The 27881-nt window shown below is 37.6% G+C and overlaps 1 protein-coding gene across 2 annotated transcripts in view; it reads left to right on the top strand.

Annotated features, from left to right (window-relative positions):
* LOC111869558 (myb-related protein A) overlaps positions 1 to 25202 on the top strand; it is a 99315-nt gene extending 74113 nt beyond the window's left edge. The window contains exons 10-15 of one of the 2 annotated variants that reach the window (XM_023861180.2): positions 1274 to 1594; positions 4414 to 4527; positions 5619 to 5795; positions 7379 to 7513; positions 12777 to 12857; positions 17516 to 25202. In XM_023861180.2, the coding sequence (XP_023716948.1) occupies positions 1274 to 1594; positions 4414 to 4527; positions 5619 to 5795; positions 7379 to 7513; positions 12777 to 12857; positions 17516 to 17638 (951 nt within the window). In that variant the 3' untranslated portion in view covers positions 17639 to 25202. The remainder of the gene's footprint in view (positions 1 to 1273; positions 1595 to 4413; positions 4528 to 5618; positions 5796 to 7378; positions 7514 to 12776; positions 12858 to 17515) is intronic. The other variant, XM_023861181.2, reaches the window with a different exon arrangement.
* Positions 25203 to 27881: the final 2679 nt, after the last annotated feature.

Raw genomic sequence — 27881 nt, forward strand, 5'->3', positions numbered from 1 at the left:
AACTCTATCTGTGTATACACGTATCTGCCACACAAGAAGTACTGTTAAGCTTCTTAGAATGGCCCTTGCTTCTACATACTTTCAGTCTTATTTGCTGCATTCTAAATCGGTGACATTTATCAGCTGCCTATCAACTTCGGCTGCTTCCATACGAAATGGGGCCATGGGGGATAGTTGAAATTGCGATGTTTTATAAGCGTTATGATTAGAGAAGGCAAATCGGCAACACTGGCTGACTTCCTGCTAATACGAGACTGGTGTAGCGTGTGTGTCTTTGCGTGGAAAACAGAGTTACATACGGACAAAGTGCATGAATTGCGACGTCGGAATCTGCATTCAGTTAGATGACGCAGGAGGGAAGACTGTATACTTATAAAGTGCGTGCCCGAAAATAATGTAAGTAGAACAAGAATTTCTATCTTAAAATTAGATTTTAAAACACTGTGAACATGCTTGGACTGCGCGTACCCATACGGTATCGCATGGCCACTCGGCTATAATTTAAAGGTCCCCATATGGTGTCTTTTGGCTCTTAAAGGTTAATAACACATCACAATTCACAGGGACGTGCAGACATATATTCTGAAAATTTTGATTCTCATGTTATAATTTTTTATGCTTCACCTGAACTTACAAATTATGTCATTACATGATAGTTTGGTGCTTGTGGATTGTGCAAAATGAGGACTGAATAAAGAATATTAATAACTCTGAAGTGGCAACTCTTGATTTTTGTACAGGTGAGACTACTACAGATGCAGCTGTAAATTCTTTGTGAGTTATGCACTCATCTTAGGTCTTGAGAAAGTAGCTGCCCAGCCCAGTGAGCAGCTAAGATTCTTTACAAAAGTAGTGACTGTTGAGCTTTTGTCCTTGAATATCTGTTTTCTCTGAGAAAGAGGTTACTCATATGCCATTTGTGTAGCTGATCCTAGGAGTTAAGTACCTGAAATTGTACCCCAAAGGGAAAGTAAGTTTAGACATGATGTGTGTTTTTAAAAATGTTTTCAGACGTTTCATATAGGTTACACTCCTATATATTTATATCTGCTCAATAGGAAAGTGCTGCTGACATAATGTGCTATTGCTGTTACAGTGAAACCCTCATTTAAGGTTCTTTGGGGAGCGCACTATTTGGCTAAACTGAGGAAATTCTTAATCGGGGAAAAACACTGAGATTACTGACAAGGGGTCATTGAAATTGAATGTTAAATGAGTGAAAGTGTTAAATTGAGGAACATTAAATGGGCGTTGTGCTGTATTCTGTTCACAGTTTTTAAACAGTCCGAACCTATCCTTCAATGTGGATTTATCAGCAACACCCCTTCGACGATGTACTGTCACTGCACAGTCTACACCTTTCCAGCAAAATGTAGAGCAAGAGAAGGAGAACAGCCCGGACCTTCTGATCACGCCAAATTCTTTTCCAATGCAGCCAGTGAAGCAAAACCAGATAAGCAGGAATAGTGATCGTGACCATTTCACCCCGAGCAAAGTGAGACGGTGTCTTGCTGATCCTACACCAAGAACACCAACACCTTTCAAGAATGCCTTGGCAGAGCTGGAAAAGAATGGAGGCATTGTGAAGTACATGGTAGAGTGAAGCTTTGTTCTTTTAATTTGAACATGTCCGTATTTGCTTCTGCAGACTGGGGCCATACAAGTCTCTAAGCAAAGGCCCTATCTCAGAAATATTGCATTGTAGTGAACCATTCATGGCTGTTTGACATTATTGTTACCAGAATTCCAGAGTCTGCTGTGTACTAAGTGAGAATATGTTTTTGTTCAGAATATTTGATGACTATGTTAAGCCCATGTTATGTGGGTCCCTTGTCAAGTAGGCATGGCACTTCCTCAGGTTGTGGTTGGAGGAGACACCACCTCCCAGGTGTGAAGGGTAGCTGGGAATATATTGAATAAGCAGTCGTGGACAGCCAACAAGGGTTGGTCCTCCGGCTTGGGGGTTGGGCATGGTGTTGTGCCATAGGTTATCAGTGGATATGATTATAAGTCATGTAAATTGAAATATGTTATGTGAACCACAGGTTGGCCAGCCAGAAACCAGAGTTGAGATCACCTTTAGACGTAGCATATTCCTTAGGCATCCGGCGACACAGAGCCAAGACTCGCTTTTGCATGACAGGAGGAATTTGCCGATTTTAGGATTCTTGAGTGAATAGAATTTTCATGATGTTGAATTTTGGGGGCTCGGACAGGAGAAGCTGCTAGCACTCTGATTCTAGCAGTGAACTCTAGAAATCCTGTTGTAGGAAGGAAACAGGATGGCATCAGATGTCTTCATTGGTTGCATGAATAACTTGCCTGTGTTCGGTCCACTGACTGATTGTTAATATGAAATTCTGGTTCAATAACGATTAGGATGTGGATTTTGTTTTGTTAATGGATTGTTAGGATAAAATTGGTCAAATGAATTTAGCATATAAACTTTGTCTAATGGATTGTTGAAGTCTAAATTCTGATCAGTTATTAGAATATATACATTTTCATTCATGGACTGATGGCTAAGATATAAACATGAATGAGTGAGTTAGTGATCTTAAGCATCACATCTCACATTAACGTAATAAGTTGCTTGATTTGCAATGCCTCTAAAATGTGTTATTTCTGTATACTTTTTGCTTCAGGTGTCTCCCTACAATCATAGGCTCATAATTAATAAAGAGTGGAGTATGTCAGCAATTCTTTGGAGTCCCTCTTTCAAAATCACCAGGAAGATATATGCGATTACTACATATTCAGGCTTTAGAGAGTGCTTTTGATGAATAAATATTCAGTACAGAATGAAGTTCTCTGAATGCTTGTGTTTTAATTTGTGGTAACACATTGAGAACTGAGCATTTTTTTGTAACTATAATAACACATGCTTGTAGAAAGATTCATTCCGCTTTCATCAGCAAGTATTAAATGTGTGGCAAGGTGTTAATGAAGTGGTAGTTGGTCTGCATGACAATATGATTCTCAGTTTTTGAGGTCCTGAAACTCAGTCCAAGCAGATTGATTGAAGTGGTTGGTTGAATGGTTGATTAATAGGTTAAAGTGTACTCAACTGCTGTGGTTGTTTATGACTGATGAAGTGGTTAGTTGTCAAACTTGTATTTGGAGGTACGTGGTTTGAGTGTATAGTTGATTTTTTTTGTGGGTTCCTTCGTCATATCTAGGAGAATGCGTAAATAGTACTTAATAATAAATCATGACCTCCCCAGCTTACTGGCATATGGGAGGTGCCAAATTCAGACCTCAGCTGGGGCACTTGTTAGCCTGACAGGATTTTGTGGTTTTCCTTAGTCCCTCCAGGCAAATGTGAAGTTGAGACTTCACATTAGGCCCTGACTATTTCCTTCTGCATCCTTGCCAATGCATTATTTATTAATATTCCTGTCATTCAGTGCAGGACCTCCTCTGTGGTCTAGTGGTCAGAGTTCCTTACTACAGATCCAGAGGTCCAAGTTTTGATTCCTGGTGCTACCAGATTTTCTGAGAAGTAGTAGGTGTTTGGATTGGGACCCTCTCAGCCTCGTGAGGATAATTGAGGAGCTCTTTCAAGGAAATAGCTGCTCTGGTCTATAAAACTGAGATTAATGGCTGTGGGGATCCATTGCACTGACCACTCAACATCCTCTATCCGCTAAAGTTGGCACTAACTTCACTGATAAGCGGCGGTCGCTCGGTTGGTATAGTTCACTTGTGGACTCAACGCATGGAGTTTGTTTTTTGTTTGTCAATCAATGCAGTAGTCTGAGCCACTGGCACAGTCATTACATAAACCACAAATTATGCAGGATTTGACATTCTAACACAGGTGGTTATGAGGAGTTATATTTTCTGGGATATGACATCATGTAGTCTGTTTTAAGTTGGTGGTCATTTTGGAGGAACATGTTACTTCCATCATTAGGGATGAAGAATAAGCCAAGCAAGAAACGAGCATGAAAGTAGGTGGCAAGCATTGACTGCTGTGCCCTTATGTTATGTTGGAGATTATTTGTTTATTATTGTTGTGAATTCTGTTCTTTGGTTGCTAAAGCATGTGGTCATGTGTGATGTCACTGATATTTCAGAGGTGCCTGATACCTCCATCTTCAGGGCTGAATGTGGGTTTAGTGAATTGCTGTGCCATTCCTGCTCTCCTAGACATGGTGTCAATTCCCATTTTGTCTCCACTTTCATCATTCTTTTTCAAAATAACTCAATGCAGTGCACCCCCCTCCCACACACACACACACACACACACACAGGTGTGTGTGCCCCCCTCTGACCTTGAATGTGGAGTCAGCATGTATGTCCAAAACACTGGCCACAGTACTCACAACCATGCTATGTAACAACCCAAGAATGGAATTGCCTCAAGACTCTGAAAGCCTACAGTAAGATGTTTCTTCCTTTTCTTTCCAGCCACAAAGCCCAACTGGCCTAGTTGAAGACCTTACGGAGATTATAAAGAAAGAACAAGATATGTCTGATTCTCAGTATGAAACAGACAGCAGTTTGCTTTACTCAAACCAGCAGGTGAGTAATGAACTCTTGTGTTTTAATAATGGTTCAATCTTTTGGCCACAAAGGAAGGCCAAGCACTGTGTCAGAGAAGTTTAACCTCTCTAGCCATTGAGGTACTGTGTAACTTGTAGTTTAAAGATGGGCAAATCATGCTGATATTATGTATTATTTTCTTTGCAGTCTACAGAATAGGCAGATTAATGCCTTTACTGACTACAAATGATTTTTTAAGCAGTTCCTAGATCTGCCCCTTACTCCTCACCTTGTCTCTGTATAATTCCATGCTGGTCTTGTCGCACCTACCTTCACTCATGCTGTCTACATGGTCTTTCCATATTTTTCAATAAGTAGTAATTTCTTCAACTCTGTTTTAAACCCTTAGTCTCCCATGCATTGAAGGTTCTCATTTCTGCCACTTCTTTCTTTTGTCTCTGTCACAAAGTATCATATTTTAACAGTGGTTTAAATGGCACTCTGTGCAGTTTCAGATATATACTCTGGATATTGGTGATTGGATTTAGTTTCTGATGACTTCTACAGACGTGAAACTGATTGGTGATCATGCCAGGAGTGACCATTGAATAATTTACATTTCATGAACTGAGGGATGCTAGAAGTTGCAACTCTGAAGTTTTGAATTTTATGTTTTTGTTGGAGTTTAATAGCTGTCGTTCAAGGGCAGTTATGCCCTTTAGAATATTAGCAGAAGTTGATAGTCAACCAGAGTTTATGGACGTTTGTACACCTAGCTGTTTATAGATTTTAATGTTTGGGTAAGAGTGTAATTTCATTGGGAAGATTGTGAATCATGAATCTGGAGCTCTGGTTTATTTTAAGGTAAGTATCCTAACTGATACAGGACATTTGGTCCGTTTGAAAATTTGCAGCATACAGTTTTAGTCACATGATTTGCACCAGCTGATAATAGCAGCAAATGCCTCAGTTGGGATGGGCTGCCCTAGCCAGTATTTGAAACATGGACCACCTGAATGTGGGCCTGACTCATTATTGCTATACCCATGTCCTTTGGAGGATATATGATCCTGAGTCTCAGCATGAACTAGATGTGCTGTATTCAGATCATACCTATATACTTGTTTCAGGAGGTTCATCAGGACAGTGGTTATATAACAGCAAGGCGCAAGGTGTTGCTTCCCATTGGAAAAGAGAATACTCAGCCCAACAAGAGGATAAGAAAGGCTTTGGCACCTTCTTGGAGTACCCCTGGAAATATTTATGTACCTGGAGTCACTGACATTTCCTCCATAGTGGAGACACCGGTAGGGATTGCTTTTACAGAATTTGGGGTGCACAGTTTATCGTAGTGGTTCCCATAGCTGACATTGCTGTCTTCTTACACAGTAATATAATTCATGGCTTGCTTTTCCACTGTAGTTTAACAGCAGCCTTGAAGTGCCAACCCTCTTCTTCTAAGCATGCCTGCATTACAAGAATGTGTTTTTATACACACCCTGATGCTGCTGTATGGGAATATCAAAAGTTTCATGCATAATGTTGTCTTGAAGTTCTTCCAAAGAATGGGGATTGCTTGAATACACTCTTTCTTTCAGCATGCCTCACAAATAAAAGTCACAAAGACTTGAATTACGAGATCATGGAGGCCAGAAAAACCATCTAATATATCCATAGATTTTTTGCAGTACGTGCTATTGAATTACTTGGCATAAAATGTCTTATGATTTTTCTTCATTTGTCATTTGATCAAAGAAAGTTGATTGAAATTTATTGTTTTATGAAAACTCAGGAGCTCAGTTACCTTCCTTGCACTAATTGCATACCAAACCCCACTTTTAAATCGTACAGTGACATTTCATGAACAGCATGAGGATTTCTGTGCTCCAGTGTCTGTTATGTTGGCTGTTTACATAGTCACCTAAAGTGAATCATATCTCTTCAAAATAAAATGTGTTTCAGTCAAGAAGTGCATTAAATGCCAGTTACTAAACCATTTGCAGTGTAAAATTTTTGTTTCACAATTTGGAGGCAAAAGGTTATACAACTGTAATCTTATTAAGGCCACAGTTTATCATTTGTTAAATTTGTAGCTCTAGCTGCTTTTTAGCAAGGTGAAATGTAATTTTGCCTGCACACACTGATGAGCTAAAAGATGTACTTACTTGGGCTTGCTTCAAATCAAGTACTGATATCATCACATTTTTCTTCTTAAGTCAGTATGTCATTTTAGAGATTTAATTTTTTCCAGCACTGATCCCATGGAATGTAATTTTGTTGCAATATTTTGAATCATTGCTGTACTATCAGGATACTTCCTACAGAACTTTGTATGTCATTTCCTCCATAGAGGAACTGAAAGATCGCTATTACAAAAGATGAGTCTGTTTAAGTCCTGTGCCAAGAAGTTATGTTGGTAGCATGGTGGTAAAGCTGTATGCATTTTAGATCTCACCATGAGATGGTAGTGTGTGGTGTGCTTTGTATCTCAACCTGCTTAGCTAAGGTGAAAGAACACCTTTCTAGACCACTGGTTGAATAGGAGACTGAATACAGTCCAGGGTTGTGGTGACAGGAAAAGTTTTTGCCAGAAACGAAAACCTGGTTATCCAGCTTGTAGCTCTTTGCTCTGTTGGCTGAGTGAAACTAGCTTGTTCACTGCAAAAACAGTATATAAAATATTGATCATAAACATAACTAGATTATGTCATTTGTTAATAAACTGCTAAATGTTCGTGTCCAGAATTGCACCAAGATTATGTGAGTATGGGCTTTCATGAAAACTCCAAGTCTCATGATTATAAACCTCAGTTCTGTAAAAAGTGTAGATTTACTGACAAGATCATTTGGTTTTAGGAAGACTCTGTAGTTACAGTTTCATTTGTTGTAGAGCAAGTCACTTGGCGGGGATACATCAGTTCTCTTTTCACCACCCTCCATTGTGCGAGACGTCCTATCAGAGGAAGTAGTCCTCACCTCCGCAGTGGCACCTGTGCTTCAGCAGCAGTCCTCTTCAGTCGCGAAGGTGAGCATCACTTCTTAGTGAATGCACTGAACTACTGAGCATACAGATTACAAACTTCTGAACTTCTGAACTTCTGAAGTAGCAACACCTCACCCACCACTTTATATAGGATCCCAAAATTTTGTGTGCTAATGGGTCACTGAAATATAGCCACTTTATTGAGGTCATTGAATTTTTCAATTGACTTAATCCTTCCAGCTGCAATGTGGCCTTGGGGTTGACTCAGCCTCTGACAGAAATGAGTACCAGGAGTCTACCTGGGGTAAAGCGCGGCTGGCACATAAGGCTGACAACCTCACTGCCATCTGTGAGCCAGTTGTCTAGAAAATGTGGGAGCCTCAACATCTCACAGCTCTATGGGCCTCTGTGGCCCTGTTTAGCAATAGCTTTACCTTTTTTTAGCTTTTTAATTTATTTATTTATTATTGTAGGGTGTTATTAACACATCAAATGCACAAACTGTCTGTGTAGTTTTTGGTTTGATGGTGATACCTAACAGAATGTTGGATATACATGTGAAGTTCTGTGTGGAGATAGAGCTTAAATGTATCTGCAGACTCCCTTTGGAACCTTCCTTTTTATGTTAAGTTGCAAATTGGCAGTGATGTAAAACACTGCTACAATGAGGATTATGTAACATGGCTGGAATCTGAACTGCCGGTTAATTATATTTAGAAGTAGATCATGGATACATGAATGTATAATTCTTGCTGCTTCATCATGTAGGCTGAAGCTTTTGAGAAAAATAGGCATCATACATTTTTCAAGACTTGTAGGTTGGAATTTTTGTTGTAAATGAAGCCTTGAAGGCTGTGGTAGTAATTCTGGGAGAGCAGCTGAGATTACTGAAGTTTTAATAGTGCTTCTCTCTCTATCTAGGCAAACCTAGGTTATAGTAGGTCATTACTGCATTGGTCCACCTCTGTTCCAAATTACTGTTCATAATCATTGTGGTGTTACTCATTTGACACTATATAATGTAAACACGTGATATAGTATCATTAACACTTTCATTGTTTTTGTGAAGAAATCTATCGTTCACCATTACCATCTTGTTGTTTGTGTGAATTATTTGTTGGAGGTGCAGTGTGTTGCAAACATGGAATTACTTTAACCATGTGGTCAAGCTATCATTTGTTTTCATGAAAGAGGAAGAAATATTATGCATTCCTGTTGCTTGCGTTGGTCTTGTGAGAATAAAACATGTTGCATGTAATATGAAGAAGTCAGATTTTCACTTCTTTGGTGATCATTGGGAAATAACAATTTGTGGCAGACAATCAGAGGGCTAAATAAACCAGGAGCAAATCCACTGAGAATCAATGAACCAAAGCAATGAAAGATCCATATACCATACCAACATATCTTCTGGGTTTTGTTCATCTACTGCTTAATTACAGTGTCATAACCCATAAGATCCATAGAGATACTGGGTTTTCGGGCTTTATCCATCGTCCTGGTTTTTTTAAGATAACTAAGAAAAACACAATGTTTCAGAAACTGGATCTGTTTCCGTCCTCACAATCCTGTGATTGAGGCTAGCTCTTTCTAAGGGACCCAACAGAATAGGTGTTTTTCCCTCACCTGAGGACGGAAACAGATCCAGTTTCCAAAATGTTGTGTTTTTCTTAGTTATCTTAAAAAACCAGGACGATGGATAAAGTCCAAAAACCCAATATCTCTGTGTGTTATACACCATCGTCAGAATCCTATAGTAACTACATAAGATCCATAATTTTTACTGCTTTGTGTACCTCAGATCTCAGACATCTTCTGTTTTCTAAACACAGAACTTTGTTTAACCCAGATAGCATGTGCGTGCATGTTCGTTGGCTAGTACTTTTGCATGTAATATTTAGTTTTGGATTAAAGCATGTGTATGTTGTTAAGAAATTCCAAAGAAAATTGATATGTTGTTACCCTTAGTCTGCTGTATGCAGAAAATTCCTTTGAATTCTAGAAAATTGATTTGCTGAATAAACTGTTCTTGGTTACTGAATGCCAATGGGCAGAGAAACCCATAAGAACAGTTTGTTGGTTTTAACATCACTGTTTTACAGTTATATACTCAGTGTGCGTACTGTTATTTTTGTGAAGATATCATGTATATAATTTTATTTAGGGAGATGTTCTCCATAAATTCCTGAAACATAATCAGAATTGAAGAAAGCAGTCTTCTGGGCTTTGGCGCCGTGTATATGTGGTGTTAACCGACGTTTCGGAGGAACGTATCGCCCCCATCTTCAGGGTTGAAGAAAAAGTATAGGTAAATCTGCAAGCGACAACACCGTGAGACACGGTAAAGCAGACGGTCTGCTTTACCGTGTCTCACGGTGTTGTCGCTTGCAGATTTACCTATACTTTTTCTTCAACCCTGAAGATGGGGGCGATACGTTCCTCCGAAACGTCGGTTAACACCACATATACACGGCGCCAAAGCCCAGAAGACTGCTTTCTTCATAGTCACTGCCGTGAAAGCCTCAAATCTTACATAATCAGAATTGTATGAGCAGTTTTTTGACAAAATTGCCATTTTTATGTTCTGCAGCATAACTGAAGGGGCCCTGTTTTTGGACCTAATATTCACTGGGCACAGACATATGATGGATAAATTCTTAAAATATTGAGAATGAATAAAATCCGCCCTACTGTTCAGGCAGTTGTGAGGATTGCGTTCATGCACACTCACTCACTCACTCACTCACACACACACACACACACATTCCCAAAAAATATCATATGGGGTCGTTAATCATAAAAATCTTCATATTAGTTTTTTCACACAGTACTGTCCCATATATGCTGCAGACATCAGAAAGTAACAAGAAGTTCTGGGAAGAAATAAGCACCTACTTTCCTTTGATACAACATGGACCACATAGAAAATGTCTCCAACAGTTCTTTGTTTCCATGGGAACGTCTTTACCCAGCTGTTACCTAGCAACCATGAGGGGATATACACAGACCCACAGACTCTTTTTTTGATAAGTCACAGACAGTGTTGAAAGTAATGTGTCCAGCAATGCTCTTGTTGCATATATTCGTTGCCGTGGGAACATTTTTACCAAGCCATTGCCTAGCACTGAAAGGAGGAATATATTTGACCAAGCCATTGCCTAACAACAGCAGGAGGGAGACACATACAGACACACAGACTGATGGGAAGGATTTATGAAGTATGCCGTTGAGAAGGGCTCAGTTGCATGATAAAAAATACAAAATGCCATAAAGATTTGTTCTGGCATTGAAATTTGATAGGGAGAAATACATGGGCACACAGCCAGCGTGGAGATTGCATAAGCCTACATCAGGCACGTAGGCTAAAAATTGGTTCAGATGAGTTTATATTGTAGGAATTGACAAAAAATCACTTTCATCATGCACACAAATTTAAGCATGAAGGTTTTTCATTCTTTGAAAATGTTAATTCATTTTCACTTAATTTACACACATATTTCTGATATTCAGGGAATCTAGTTTAAGAGTAGACAGGCCTCTTGAAATTTTGTGAATTATAAAATATATTTTTGCTGCACAGTCATTGCCTCTTGTTGCCCTTCTCATTTCTTGGATGTCTGATAAGAGCAGTTGGACCAGGTGAAAAATTATAATTTTTCAGAATTCACCTTACCATCAATAATTATTGATGGTAAGGTGAATTCTGCCACCATGCTGACCTTGTAGAATGCGTGATATCATCAGTTTTCCTTTTACTTGATAGTGAAAGAAATGATAATTTATAAAGTAGAGATGAACAAGAAATATACTAACTGCAGAAGATCTTGATAATGATGGTGCTGAATTACAATCAAGCCAGAAAGTCATTATGTCTCATGACTCTCTAATGTAGAATGTCAGGAAGTCCACACTGTGACAAAATTGTTAAAATTACAAGTGTACAAAATGTTGGCTACACACAATCTTCTGTCACTAAACTGTGAAGCAAGAATTTGATGTAAGTGGTTTAGTAGACCACTGGGAAGACCAAGGCGTAGGTGGGTGAACAATATTAAAATGGATCTTAGAGAGATAGGATGGGATGGTATGAATTGGATTGATCTGGCTCAGGATAGGGACCAGTGGCGGCTTTTGTGAACACAGTAATGAACCTTCAGGTTCCATAAAATGCTGGGAAATTCTTGAGTAGCTGCAGAATTGGCAGCTCCGTGAGTAAGTGGTTTTAGTAGTCCTGTGCTTTGGGTACACCCAAATTGGCCACCGTCACCAGTTGTCATACTTTGGTCAGCTAAGTTAAGCTGGTCACAGACCCGCCACCTGTGAGGGTGGTTAGTCCTACAATCACACATACCTGAAGGTGACATTAATTGAATGGAGGATGATTTTGACCCTTTCCATAAGCAGCGTAGCTCCTACTCATCCCTTAGTCAAACCCACCTCCTGCAGTAGTGCTGCAGTCACCATTCGCACAGTCCAGCCTTCTTCAAATGATAGTATTGGGTAAGAGGAGTTACATTTCAAATTAATATAACTTCGCTTCCTCTTTGGATTTATAAGTGAGGTTATGACTGTGTGGTAGTAACTAATGACCCATTCTCATGGAACTGTAGGATGTTCAGTAATTCATTGCACTGCTGTTGATCTTTTTACATTATTATATGTGTATGTACGTAGATAAGCAGTAGGAGACGTGATCCCATAATTCAGACATTTTCTAAATAACTGGATTATGACTAACATGCTGATCAACTCTCATCCATTCTTCTCTCCATTTACAGCAACTAATGTTTAGCACTGTGATTAATCCTAAGTGACATAGTGGATCACTTACTCATCTGCCTGCAACACTTTTTTCTGAAGATTTCAAGTGCCTTGATTCTGAGGTGTTATAATCCTTCACCCCCACTGCCTCAGCAGTTGTAGTACTGTGCTACTGCATTATTAGCTCATCTTCCATTTCTTTGTAGTTGAAACAGTGCCATTAATAACCTAAGAATAGATGTAGAGTAAATTTTTGGTAAGAAATTGAAAAACGTTTCTTCAAGGTGTGTTGCAGACGAAGATTTAAAATCTTAAAAAGCTTGTTACTTTTTTGTGCATACTGGCCTTTTGTATCTTTATATATGTTGTCATTGTTTTTAGAACAGAGGGTTTCTGATGATAAAATAGTTCCAGAACGACTGGTATAGTATAGAGGACATGAAATCTAAACTTGTAGTTATGCAGTCACGGTGTGGTGGTGGTGTGGTTTATCATGTTTATATGTTGGTGGTTGTATGTAGTTGTTGGTATTGTCCCTGTCCAGAACCCTGGTATTCACCTGAGGCATTCTGCTGTCAAGCGGATCCACTTTGGAGACGTAACACATGAACGGAAACTGCCCAAGGTGAGTCCTTCGTAGTTTTCTCCTATTTCATTATTCTTTTATTGTTTTGGTTTTATAATTCTATTATATATTATACTGAAGTGTGGTTTTTAGTAATACCATTATAATTGGTTTGTTAATTGGCCTGATTATTAGATTCAGTCTTCTAGTTGCTGATTATTATTGAAGTTAAAAAGATTACTGTTTTGTGGGATATACTGTATAGTGGATATTTGCCAACAGTTTGGAGGAACCTTCTGCTTCTATCTTCAAGATAAATTAAGCTGCACACAAAAAGAATGGTCTGTGATACAGGAGTTGAGTAGGAGTGAACTGGTGAAGTGATCAGGAATACGTGTATGTTGCACTGAAAGGTTCAGACAGGAAAGGGGGTTAAGAGAAAATGTAAAGATGAATAAAATAAAGAGACAATATGTAATATAGCTTAAACTGAAATTAATGTAATGAAGTAAAAATAATGAGAAAGAATAAAAATACTTTTAAAAATAAGAGGCAGGAGCTGAGAACACGATATAAAATTAAACAGAAGAAAATAAAGTTATGTAGAAGTCAGACTAAAATGGCAGGTTTCAGTGAAGGAAAGTGGAAAGAAACAGTAGGTGGGACAGAAGTAAAAAGGATGAAAGCCCTGAAATGGTCTATTGTCCAAGGTCCTGAAGGGGACAGTTCGTAATGGGCCCTGGTAAAAGCCATGGTAAAGAGACCCCAAATCACAGTGTCCTTAGAAGTAGATATCCTATGATTTCCAGGGAGTAGATTAGATGCTTCCACAACTTTCTCAAGCAGAGGGTATCTTTCTTATTCACGTTAGGCTGGAGCTCAGTCTCTGTTGCCTGTCTGCTGATATGGTCCATGTATCTGGATGTGGTGGAAAGAATGAGTGTCCTGTTCACCAGTAGTTGACTTACCTGGATGAAAGAGGCACATAATGGATGGTGCTCCTTCACCTTCACTCTTAGCCCCAGTTCTTGGTCTCAGTTCCCTGTATCACTCCCTCCCTTCCAGCTTACTGTGCTACCCTGAAGATAAGTGGGAGTTCCCCCAAAATGCAGGTTAGGATGTATGATCTTAAGCTATTCATTTTCAAACTTCAAAATGTCAGATTTAGTCTAAAATATGTACATTTAATGATTCTGTTTTGATCATGTCAATTTACTTGGAACAGTCTTTTACTAATCATGGAAAGTTTTAGGCATGGGTTATAGAATTTCATAAAATCAATATTGTATGTCATCCATATTTTACACTCTGAGCTAGGACAGCTGATTCTGTGAAGTGATGGTGAGCTGGATGATGGGTTTGATTCCTGGTATGGGCGTTGTTTTTCCCCTTTGCCATCACATCCAGACCAGGCCTGGAACCATTCAACGTCCAATCCATAGAGTACCAATGACTCCTCAGGATGAAGCACCTATAGTGATAACCTGATCAACTCATCTTCATTTGGTGCTAAGATTAAAGAATGTGTGGATTCTAGCCTCCAGTTCCCTATGCATCGTGGCAGTGCTAAAGCAGAAGGATATCTCAATAAAGGACATGCAAGAAATTTGACTAAACATGTCTTTGGGCATCTCATCTAGCGCACAGACGTGATAGGCCATGAGCAAGGGACACAACAGAATTATTACAAAATGTTTTTATGAATTTTGGTGATATTGATGAAAGTAATTTGTTGATGTACTTGAAGTGAACTAAGTTTAGTGGGTGAATTGTAGGATTGGTGCATTCTGTACACATAGCATAGGCCTTCTTGTTCACAACAGTAACACTGTTTAGTTTTGTTCATTTTACAATTGTTGAAAAACTCAGTATCTGCAAACTATTCATGACCTATTTTTCCTATTGTGTTTATTCATTACTGGCTGTCTTTATTCTGTGCTCAGAACTATATAAGGTAGGCATGGGAATGGCCTCATTTATGTAACATCTATGACTGCTGCATTTAATTCAGAAGTCCCTAAAGATGTTGGTGAGGATTGTAGGGGGAAATGAAATTTCAGTCTCACAATCTGCTGATATGCAGTATATTGCTTTGTTCTTTCATGAGATTGCAATATAATGAAAAAATTTATGTTCTTGGGTTCGTACACTGTGTGGTTGTGGACGACGTCTCTGACATATCAAAGGTGTGCTGCCTCCATCTTCAGGGTCGAAATGTGTTGATAGGTGATTTTCTGTTTGTATGTAGCACTCTGTTTCAAAAAGCAACTGGTTTATAGAATATTTCATTTAATTCCAGTCCTTAGATAAATAATACAAATGTACCTCTGATGATGACTGAAAAGGATGTGTTAGAATCCAAATCTTTAGTGTATTACCCCTCTGATTATACATGTTGCTGTTGTTTGGATCAGTATTATTCCTGTTATTAGTGGGTGTTTGTGTGATAGAGTGGAATTGGTGTCTCATCCAGGCCAGTAATGCCAGTAGCCCAGGAAAGTTGTGCAGAAATCCCATTGGCATTTGTTCTCACAATCAAATGGTGTAACAGCTCAAGAACAGAAATAACATCAATAATGAACCACCATGAAAGCTTGAAATCAGTAACTGAAAAAATGTTTTGTGTTGAAGTTATAGAATGAGAAGAACGTTTTATTTGTCCTGAAGTTTGGTAGAATTGAATGTAACTCTCACTGTGGCCTCTGCGTGAAACCATTTGCAGGGTGTATAGTTGTTTCCTGAATGTTACAGATACATCTAGAACAGTATTTGAATTACGTGGACTTTAATGTTGAAAAACAAAATAATCATTCTGTATTAAGTTACTTTTTGCTTGTTTTACTGTTTCATTTTTGAATTGGCATTCCAGCTGAATGTGGAATTAAATGCACAGTGTGCCAGAAAAATATATTAAAGTGCTTTTCAGTTTTAATTTGTGGCTGGTGTGCCTGCATTGTCAAGGCAATTTGACTAACAGTGGCATATTGCCATATTCATGCTTTTAAACCACAAGACAGTGGACATTTAGTTGGTGGATGCGAGGCTGGGAGTGTAGGTTCCTTTTCAAGGCCACTTTTCTAAATTGTCTTAATGGGACAGACTCACAGATAAGACTGATGAGGCCTTTTTATGGTGTCCCATTCATAGCAACAGTCTGTAGCATCATTTCCTACCTGGACTAAGCTGCTAATATTGTTCATTCTGAAGTTGTGGTGTAGATTGACCTCTGTAACCTCACCCAGTCATATCATGGAATTCTCACACCATGTCATTGTCTAGAACTATTAAGTGTTGGCATGAGGCCACTGTTTGTGTTATTTCTCTTGAAAATGCAGACAGCCAATTTAATTTAAATATTAACCAGCCAACTACAGTCATCACTTAAGATAAGAAACAATATTGTTTACAAACTGCCATGAAAGCATTGTCGTTTGTTTTCATTTCATGGATTAAGTATTTTTTGTCATTCAGAGATGTTTGTTTGGACCTTTTTACATTGTAGAGGAATGGTATTTTCACACACGTGTGAAAGAATGTGTTTTTGTATGTTGAACATACACCTTTTCTCCAAACTTCAGGATACTGTGTAGTGTCATGTAGTTGACCCTGTTTGAAAAGCAGCCTCTTGTTTTCTTGAATAAGAAGTATTTCTGATGAACTTCTTGTATTATACCAGTACTGATGATGAAATTTTTTCCACACTTCAACATTTGTAGCATGAATGTTATTTTGGTGGATTTTATTTGTAGAGGTTTGCTGTAAGGATAGTAGATAGGACTTGCTGCTTTATTTTCAGAGAGAAAGGAAGCATTCTGTATAGTTGCATGTTAGCATGTAGTCATGCCACTGTTAGGCAGCTGCAGATATTTGGCTTCATGTTGCACAGTGAATTTGGTTAATGTTTTTCCTGTGAATGGCTGAAATTAGCTGAACAGCCATCCTGTTGTAGAAATGGTTACTTGTAGATACAAATACATTGTGACAAGGTTTATTACACTACATCTTACATTGCCTAGTCATAATTTTTCTTTGTTTTTTTTTTAAATATTTACCATGCTGAAACATGTTTGAAATAGAAATTGTGTATATTTTTGTGTTTGGGTATTTGTTGTGAAAATTTTTTTTTTACAAAAATCATTGCAGTTTGATCTGGACTTCATGTAAAATAGGTGTTATATTGGACGGATATGAATCAAGATTAAATTCGTCAAATAGCTTAAGTATAGACCTTGCAAGTACAAGGTATGATCAGAATTGATTCAGTAGTTTCAGAGATGAACATTGAAACCTGTATGTCCTTCCCTTTGTACATTATGTTCAATTTATATGCTTTTTACAAATAATGCATAACAAGGAAAGAATTTAGATGTGACTGAGGGAAACATTTAATATTCACACTTTTTATGTCCAGTACATCATTTCTAAGAAATTAAATTTTATCTAGTCTTGATTGTCTATGTATGCAACCTTCAACCAGATGTAAGGTCAACATGTATCACAGTTTTACAGCTTGGGGCCAGATTGCAAGGAATTAGAGTAGTTTTTCATGAGCAGCCAAACTCCATCAGTATCAAACTATTTTTCTTCTAATGATCTTTTTGTATTTATCCTTGGTAAACGCCCTCTAAAGTCACAGGTATGTCAATAGCTGGGGTTTCAAAGATTTTTCACCTTTGTTGCATTCTGGCACTTTCTTGACAAGTAGTGTTTTCTTTCAGCTCGACGTGAGATGGGAGATGGTAGCTTGTGGGAAGACCCAGGATCAGTTGGAACTTACAGAACAAGCACACAAACTTCTCAATATGACCACCACTCTCAAACCTCGTTCGCTGAACCTGTAGAGAACTGCACATTGGGATGGGGTCTTCATGTCGCATGCAGTAGTACAGAGGTGAAGGCTTAGGTACTCTGTGTGGATTCTTTACTGACATGTTCGTATGGGCTGCAGGCTGGATTCTGGCCCTTCAGGTGGCACATAACTATACAAGAAAGAAATGGACCTCATCAGCTGTAAGCTGTGGAGACCTGAACCTCACTTTTCGCCTTCTGAGTGCCACTTCAGCTATTTCAGTGGTACTGAAACCCATTGATATAATGTATATACTTGCGTGATTTTAGAACTTTTTGAAAGTTCTTCTGCTGTGAATTAGAAGTACAAGATAATGTGTCTGTGACTTTTTAGAGTGCAAGATTAAGGAGTAATTTTCCCTGTAGTCTGACCTTTTGAGGACTTACATATGTGTGTATGTATATAATACATATGTAAAACAACCAGTATTACTTCAAAATGTCAGTTGTCTTTTGCATCACACTTGATTGTATGGATAGCATACATACTGTTAAAATGATTGAATATTCAGTTGTTAGAGGTCAGGTCATTTTTTTTAATTGCATGATTTTGTCATGAAATGGAAATTCTTTGGTGTGAAGCAGCGATTGGTATTACAGCATGCTGGAAAAAAGAATAGATCCTTAGGATGTAATGGAAAGCAATATGTAGAAGGAAATGCAGTAGTGTAATTTCTTTAGTGTTGTATTTGAGGGGGGGTGATTGTTTTGGTAATTGTGAAAGGAGGTAAAATATAAATTCTCTTGCAAAATTGGATAGAGAAAACTGTGTAGGTAAATACGGTATTTTTATATATGCTTCTCATGAATGTTGCATGTTATTTAAACTTGCTTTTTAGGATTTTGTGGTTTGTGCCTTGTTATACCGGTATTTTATAGGCTTCATGTAATATTCATGTTTTTATAATTGGCAGGAATGTAGAATGTCTCAGGAAAAATTAATATATTGTAGCCATTGTATCATACATTTCTAAATTAGTGAGAATTTTACCAAACCTCCAGTGGTCGCTAGCATTTCATTTGTATCACCATGGCTGCTACCAGAAGGCTGATATGCAAGCTAGAGTCAGTAAATAGATCACAAATGGATATAAAACGTAAAATGTATGATAGTCAAACCTGGAAAAAACATTTATTTCTTGACATGTCCTCCATCAACATTGATCCACTCGTCCCATCACTTTATCAGTGCGTCAAAACGTGCAGCACAGAAGTCTTTTGACTGTCATCTCAGCCACTTCTGCACCTTTGTTTCAACCACTTCATCATCAGCAAAACATTTGCCACCCAGTTGTGAACTGTTTTACATGACAGACACTTCCCACCGTAAATAGGAAGCATTTCTTCATGAATGTCCTTTGCATTGAGTCATTTTTCCCACAGAAAATGCACCACAGAATGCTGCTCTTCAGTATTGTACACCTCGAGCACACTCACCATTTTGACTATTGAAACCAGTCTCTGAACATGCACATGTGTGTGTGCTACCTAGACTATGAATCTGGACTGTGCTGCTACCTAGTGATACAGAAAACCAAATATATCTGTTAAAAAAAGATGTTTTACTTCCAGGTATGACCTGTTTACTGACTGACTCCCATAAATGACTGAAAATGCAAAGAGAATATACAAATTTGAATTGGTTCCACTGAGTAAATGTAAATAGCAGGACATGACTGATGTTGTAAGTTCAAGCAGACGTAACTGCCCATGCATAATACCTGAAACAAATATAGAGAATGGTGCTGTATATGTGTCCTTTCATTTTTGTATAAATCATGTGTGTTTACTTATCAGAGGATTATGTCTCAAGGAGCTGAAGTAGTTAAGAATGTAAAGTTTCTGTATTCATTCATTCTTGAATTCTTATATATTATTATGAGTCACTAGATTTGTTAAATATAGGCCCTATATAGCTGGACAAAATACTCTTTGCCTTATCAGAATCAGAACTAATTGCATTTACTACCTTCATGAGCAGTGTTTATCTGAGATCTTAAATTAGGTTTATTACAAAAGTGAACATATCCTTGATTCTTATGCAAGGAATTTGAAGAACCTTTTTTTCTTTCTTTATTTCTCTCTCTCTCTCTCTCTCTTTTTTGCCACGAATGGTATCAGGATTTGGTAGGTGTAAATTTTCTGATGTTAGAAGTAGGTTCTGTTAATGATTTTTATGAATTTTAATTACATTAATCTTGGATAAATCATGTTATCTTGATGCTGGATTCATGATATATAAATTGTGAATGTGAAAGATTAATATTCTCAATGAAATAATTCTATTTAGTGTCATTTTTTCTAGTCTCCACTCAGTTCTCCAGGTGTTACATGTAGCACAGTGCAGAATTGTTTTTTTTCTAGTTGTTAATGCTGAGCCTTTCATTGGGGAGGTCTTCTGTCTTGTATTTTTGTTGGAAACTAAGCCTGCAGGAATTACAAATGGTTAGCTCTAAGTGTCAGGAGATGGCAGGACATATTTCTTTTTGTTGATGTTGAAAACCAAAGTTACTTAGAAAGAAAACAGACTAATTTTAAAGTAACAGTTGCATTCTTGCCCTGAAAATAATTGTAAGATTTTTTTCCCTAGAACTTGTCATGCATACTTTCTAATACAAAGAATATTTGGCAGCTGATCATATTGTCACGTGTGTGAGTAACTTGAATTGGTGACTCTATTTATTGACCACTTATACAACTCATTCCTAGACTTCACAAATCACTATTGCACACAGACTAGTGTTCTCAGCCTGTTGCAGTCTCCACTAGTTTTCTGATAACAGTCTTCTGACAGTGGAGATTCTTCAGCTTCTAGGCCCAGTTTGTTGCCCACTGGCTCTCAACTGCACCAACTAAGTCTGCTCTTCACAGACTCCATTACAACTGACTATTGCCTTTCTTAAAATGTTCTCTCAGTTAACTTCTAAACTTGTCTCATTGATAACACCTTGGCACCGACCACACAGAAAACACCTCAAACAGTTCCTGCATTATTGTGTTGGGATTTGTTGCTGCAGAAAAGTGTTTACTATGCTGTTGCATAGCAACAGTCATGGCACAGGCCACAGAAACACCACTTACAACAGTTCCTCTGTTCTCTGTTTTTTCATTGCCATAGGATCCTGTTTGTTTGCAATCATTACGTAGTATCAGGTCTACACACTACAATATTATTAATTTAAATAACCTTTTTTGGTGCATTCAAAGTCAAAAGTTCCCTACTTCTTTGTCTGTCCATCTGTCCACGTCTAATAACTTGAGAACCATGGAATAATATTCAGAATTAATGGGTTTTTGGAATTCTTCCATCGACAGAACCCTTTAAAATCTATATGGAATAATATGTCATGAATTTAAGGTTTGTAAATTTTACTAATATTTATCAACAAATTCCAGTTTCATTTAGAATTTGGCAGTAATAACAGACACTTTACTTGAAGATGCATTTGTATGCGCTTCTCAAGCTTAACTTGCTAAGTAGTTATCAGAGAAGAGAACGTTTCAGGCAAAAGTTATAGAGAAAAATGAAGCACACGTTTTAATCACAGTTTACTTTTCTTCCAGTCTTATAGTTTTGGAGGGCTGGGATAAGTCAGTATAGCAGTAGGTTATGGGCTATATGGCTGGAATGGGGTTTGATTCCTGGCAGAGGCAAGAGACTCTACCTCTTCACCATGGCATCCAAATCAGCTGTATGACTGCTTGGCCTCCTGTCCAGTGGGTACTGGGGGCCTTTTTGCTGGAAGTAGTGCAGTTAGGTCATGAAGATGACATATCACCCTAATCTAGTGCCATGGTTAAGAATGGGTTGAGCTGTATCTCCATTTCCCCAGATGTCTTCATGGCATGTTGCTTAATCAGTTAAGCACAGGAACAAGTTTGTCTTATGATTTTGAAGATAATTAAACAAAGGGGAGAAAATGCTACAGAATTGATCATTTGCACATGTGTTATAACTGCTGTCTTATTATGTAGTGTATTTAGTCCAGCTAGATGCCATCACTAATAATATATTTCACTGTGTTAAGTCAAACAGCACATGTCTCAGTAGTGTGACCTATCAACTTCATGCACTTGTGAGAGGACATATATAAGGAAGAATTGATTTGTTTCATTTTTGCAATATGACAGTTTTATGGTGCTGCTGTTATCCACCAACCTAATCTGATATTTAGTATAGCCATCTACATTACATATTGCTGGTTTAAGTTTTTAGCCCACTTTCTATATTTGAAAAAAATTAGATGTAGTCTTATGAGATAATGCTGTCCATATGTCTGTGTGTTCCCCCCTAACAACTTTGGATGAGCAGCATTAACGAGGGAGCCATATGACATGATGCCTGAAAGCTGGAATAATGGGAATCAGAAGAGACTGCCATTGCTAGACAGTGGCTTGGTAATTACATTCCTGCAGATACTCATCTGCTAAACTAAACCATCATATCCAGATTTTAATTGTTTTCTTCAAAACAGATATATTAACCAGTAATAGAACTGTTGTGGTTAAGGGTGTAATTAGAAGACTTGACTGTCTTTAAGTTGTTCAAGAAGTAAGCACTTCCCATTCAGAGCCAGAAATGTTAAAGAGCTTCATAACACCATGACTTTGTAATAGTAATGCAAATATGGCTGCCAAGGTGAATGTTTAGAACATTTAAAACTTCTGTGTGGTGTCAGAATTATAACATTTACTATGTTTGTGTGATTTTAACAACATTGGTATAAATGTAAGTTTTGAAAATTTTGTAATGAAATGAAAATATTTGTTAGTTTGCAATGCAAACAAAACATATGCTCTTTAATCTTCACGTAAAAATTTATGTATGAGATTATATCGGGCAGGTTCATATTATTGCTAATGGAAGGATCTAGGCATGTCATCAGCGAGACCATTTCTTGATTTTGATAGCCGGAGCCTTCCATCAATACAGTCTGTAGTGAGTCAGTTCCACCTCTAAATCTCTCTCTCTAGAGCCGTTCTGAACATAATGATGAGATCATAGTTATTACTTTGTTTTTCATCCTTATTTACTTCTTGACTGAGTTCTAAACATACCTTGAAGTAAGTTAGTGGTGGTTATTGACTGTCCTGGTAGCTAGGTTTCTAGGAAACAGACTTTCCAATGTGAAATTTAGTCAATATATGTGTGCCTGGCTAACAGGTACTGCAACACAGATACCTTCTACACAGTGACGCTATTATTTATGTGAATGTAGTTATATAAAAACTGTGTTTTTATTAATATTATACCAATACAAATTTGGTGGTGTTTTCAGTGCTTTCAGGACAGTCATTGTAACCCTGCCACACAGCAAATGAATAACTAACTGGAACTGTTAACAGTAATTTTGAATTGTGAGCCTTTTGATGATGAAATTCTGTTATAAGTTTTAGTGCTGTTGGTGTAGTGTAGACTGACAGCAGCTGAGATGAAATTTTAGGGGTTATAGAAAGAAAAACCAAGAGAGAGGCTAAAAAGTAATAATAAAAATAAATAGCATTTGGAGAGAAATGCATAGAAAATTAAATTAATGAATAATGGAATAAGATGGTCCGGATGCATTTAATTGTGAATAGAGAATCCCAAACATTGTTTTGAACATGACAATAAAAGAAAGATGCTCATGTAGAAGACTTAAATCGAGATAGAAACAGCAGGTTAGGAAAGGTGTCAGCATGTAAGGCTGGATGAATGTTGGAGGATGTTTAGGAGGAGGTGGAGAAGGTTTGGGAAGACAGATACAGCTGGAGAGATTTGATTGCTATGTGACTTGCATAAAAGTAAATTTTTGCAGTAAGAAACAGATGTTAGAAGTAGAGTTGTAACAGTCTCAAGAAGTGCCTTTGTTTTCCTGTCTGTGAAAAGTGAATTGTTATGACTGACAAGTAGGGTGTTATGTTATACTGCATGTATTTCATTCAAATTCTGTGCTTGGCAGTGAAATGTTCAAAACCAGAGAGAGATAATTATGAAGGAAGATGACAAACTGTCATGGGCACATTGTTCTGCCTTTTCATAAAGAATTATAATGAACTGCTTTGTGAAAGAATAGCTATGGCCAAGTTGTTACATAATATCTTGCCCCAGTTTTTTTTTTCCATGCCCTCACATGATTTATACTTAGTTGATTCTGAGGCTGCCTTTGCTGGCTGAGGCTTCTTGCCACTCACCATGTCTCAGGTTCCAGCATCCACTGTGCATGTGTCTCCACACAATTTCTGTCTAATGATGTGCACGGTGTGTGTGTTGCAGTAGGGACTGGGGAGCAGGATAGTAGAATCATTGAGGAGAGCTCACAGCAAATTTATGAAGGAGAATATGGTGTTCAGAGTGTATTGAACCCTTTTGCTGGGTATGACAATATTCCATCATTGACCAGTGATAACTTAATGGGTGTGGCATACCATTACACGCTCTGATTTTAGTTGTGTATAACCTCTTGGTATGACAAGGTAGATGGCTGGAACTTTTACCAAAGTAATAGGTGGCATTTTCTTGTCTGGATGCCAGCATTATGCAAGAGAAACAGCATAATACTAGCCATCTATCCAGTTTTTCTCTATTGCATTCACTTGGGCAGCAAGTTCAGGGTTTTGTAAAATGGCATTGACTAGTGTGAAGTGTGTATAGATCAGGTTTCTTTTTCTCTCATTCATTTTACATTTCTTTTCCTTTTTTAAGTTCAAAATCTTGGCAGTGTGTTGCACATACAATGTATTACTTGTTTACAGTATGATTATAAAAAATTCAAGTTGAGGGTTTTGTATTGTAAAGTGTCAAGGGTTATGTTTACACAGCTGGAAAAAAGGAACTACCAAGGGTAGGTCACACCATAGCAGATAAAACCTCCCTGGCAAGTGGTAAGTGGCAATATGAGGTGAAGCAAAAGTCACTATCAAGGCAAATCCAGCATCTTTATGATCTCCTTCTGGGTATGATTGAACATTGCTTTCAACTTCTAAATTTAATGGAAGCTATACAGGCAGATGTTTGGTACAGAACTATTAGTTTTAAAAAACCAGTAACTATAAAATGAACAGAAACAAGGCTGTCATGAAGCAGCAAACAAGTCTGGTCACTGTTTCATACTTGAACATCCAGGTACTTCATAGCATCACAGATATGTGGTACACTCCTAAATCATGGATTCTTATGGGGTTCTCCTCATGAGTAAGGAGGTGTGTGGAACTGTGCACACTGGACACTGCTGAAATTAATAATCAGCTTTATATTGCTAACTTTTACCACAAACTGAATTCCATTCTAACAGTACAAATAAGGTCAGTTCAAAATTATTCTGACAGAAGTGTATTACACTTGGGATTGCTGAGTTTCTGAACTTTACACATCATCTAACATTCTAAAAGAACAGAATGTTTTGAAAACTAGATCTGTCCCCACCCTCATTTGTGCAAGGTTGAGGAGGCCCTCAGTTGAGTCTGTTAGATAGAGCTAAATCATAACTACATCTGTGTGACCACCTGAGATCAGGTTTTGTCTGTAGGAGCTAATAGGAAAGTTGGCAATAAAAATTATGGAAATACATTTGCTGATCTCAAACTGAGAAAGAAGAAAGTGGAAAAGAAAATCATTTACACCAAAGCAATGGATCCAAATTTGAAATTTGGGTTGTAAATTTTGGCAAATCTGAGCACAAATTAAGATGAAAAATGGTGACTCGGGGGTTTATTAGTATGGCCATTTAGTATTTGTATTAGTAAGAAAACTTTTGAGCCACTTGTTGATTGCCTTTCAAGAAATTATGGAATGTCACAGGACCTTTTGATTGTATGTCTTCATTTGTTGTTAAGTTTTCATTGAAGTTGTATAGTTTATTTGTAGCTAATTTACAAATATTTCACCTTATAATAGAAATCGTGTTTTTTTTCTTTGCATAATTTAACAGAATTTATATGCAAGGAAGAAGCACTTTGTGCCATTGGTACATAATAGGAATTTGTTTTTGTGTTTTGTAGCATAGTAAGTGGCACTGAAGAATTGCTATAATATGCCAATGCCGCTGCTGTGCCCAGTTGTTGTAATGACCCATTTCATGATCTGAAGTTTGTATGTTTTTTTCCAGTTTGTATGCAGATTGTACAGTACAATGTCATAATGCTCTTTATGTTAAAAACATGAACCTTGAGCTGTGATGTGAAAAGTTGAAGGGAACAAGGAGAAAAGGTTGATATTACATATATACACAACTTTATACCCCAATGAGGTCATTGGAACTTTTTCAATTTACCTAATCCTTCCAGTTGCACTGTGGCCCTGGGGTCGACTCAGCTTCCAACAGAAATGAGTACCAGGAATATTCTTGGGGGTAAAGGGCGGCAGGCGCATAAGGCTGACAACCTTACTGCCATCTTTGAGCCGATTGTCTAGAGAAAATGTGGGAGCCTCAACATCTCACAACCCTATGGGCCTCCACGGCCTGTTACAGGGATATCTTTACCTTTTTTTACTTTTACAAACTTTATCCTGTATATTGATTATCATTAGAGATGAAACATTGTGCAGAATGGGAGACAGCCAAAACATCTTTGTGATTTTATTATAAAACTTTGTATGTTTTTAACCCTTTTCACTGCTGCCATTCCTGATTGCTTCTGTTGGCTGGGTAAGGAATCTTTACTATGTCAACCCAGTGTGTGCTGTGTTGAGTTTTTAAAATGTATTCTTTCAGAAAACCCTCAAATATTATCCTAATACTTTGTGAATTTTTAGTTTTGTCACTAAATTTAAAGGATATAATCAGAAAGATGATCTGCTTTTCATGTGTAAAATCAATTCTCACTAAGGTTTAGTGATTTCTTCAGAAGTGACCAGCCACGTCAATGTGGAACGAAACTCCAGTGTTTTGGAGACTGCCTCCATTGTTAGGAACCAGCAGACCTCATTGTCTGAGAAAGCGGTTACATTTAGTCGCTGTGAGAACCTTAATATCTGCCCAAAGATGTTGATCTACTTGTAAAACCAAAAATATTTCAGAAAACTAAACTCAGGAACTTTGATATGTTATCTGGAAAGGGTGACTGTGAAATGGAAATTGATATCCACCTTTTCATCTTGTCCTTCCTCTTGTATGATGGATATGATTAGTATTAGTTGTACTGTAATATAAACAAGCACCTTATATATGTAAATAGATATATTTTAAAGTACTCTTACTGACACGGGAATTTTGTAGTTATGCATGAGGTCTTTCAGACAGAAGATATGCCTAATTTTGCATGTTATAATGGTGTTTTGGTAGTATGTAGCATCATAACATTACGCACATCACCAAGTGTAATCTCACATGTTTCTTAAGCTGTTGGCATCTTTTTTATGCTTGTATATTATTTTTATTGATATTTTATATGCATCTGCTTGTTGCACATACCTTAATTTATTCTGTCTAGTGTAGATAGTATCTTTCTTATAATTCCATAGATCTTTACTCGCTATGAGATCTTGCCACAGATATATGTATATTCGAAGAAGAGGTCATTGTTAGTAGCAGCAGAATAAGTGGGAAATACTATAGCTGTGAACTGACTGTTATAGGTAGCAATGATTATCATTCATGTTATAACTTTGGGTGGTACAATTCAGTCAGAATCTGTTAGCTGTGATTTTGTTCAACATGACATCACAAATTTGTCATAATTAGTATTGCTGACTTTATGCCTCAAGAAACATTATAAGGTAAGGCTTCAGAAATACACCTTAAATCTTCTGGATGCTTAAAGTCGTACCCTACATGTAGTCTCACTGTGTGCTTTATACAAATACAGACTTTTTATTCTTTCCACCTGTTTGTAAGCTTGCCATATGAAGTGTGAAAACCTATTTCTGGAGCCCTGTATGAAAGCCAGTCACAAAAGGATATCAGAGAAGAGGAAAGTATGTTGCTTGAGCAGATGTTCACAACAGTTATAAAAATATGAGGCATTCAAGAAAGACTGAAATGACAAGTACTTTATTCATATGCAATGTTCCTTGCATTGTTGAAAGTTACTTCTGTCATGATGCAATTGTTGCAGTAATTTAACATTAAGGAAGTGCTGAACATCATGGTTGAGTTAAGTGTCAATTAGTTAGAGTCTCATGTGCAACACTATATGTTTTGACATGTGTGGTCATCATCAGGTATTAATTTTTTTGTGAGGGAACTGCTGCCTTCTGTTCTTGCTTTAGTTGTTAAATGTATAAGTCCTCTTGGTGCACATATATATTTAAGTTGG

The sequence above is a fragment of the Cryptotermes secundus genome, unplaced genomic scaffold (genome assembly GCF_002891405.2).
Source record: "Cryptotermes secundus unplaced genomic scaffold, Csec_1.0 scaffold463, whole genome shotgun sequence".
NCBI lineage: Eukaryota > Metazoa > Arthropoda > Insecta > Blattodea > Kalotermitidae > Cryptotermes > Cryptotermes secundus.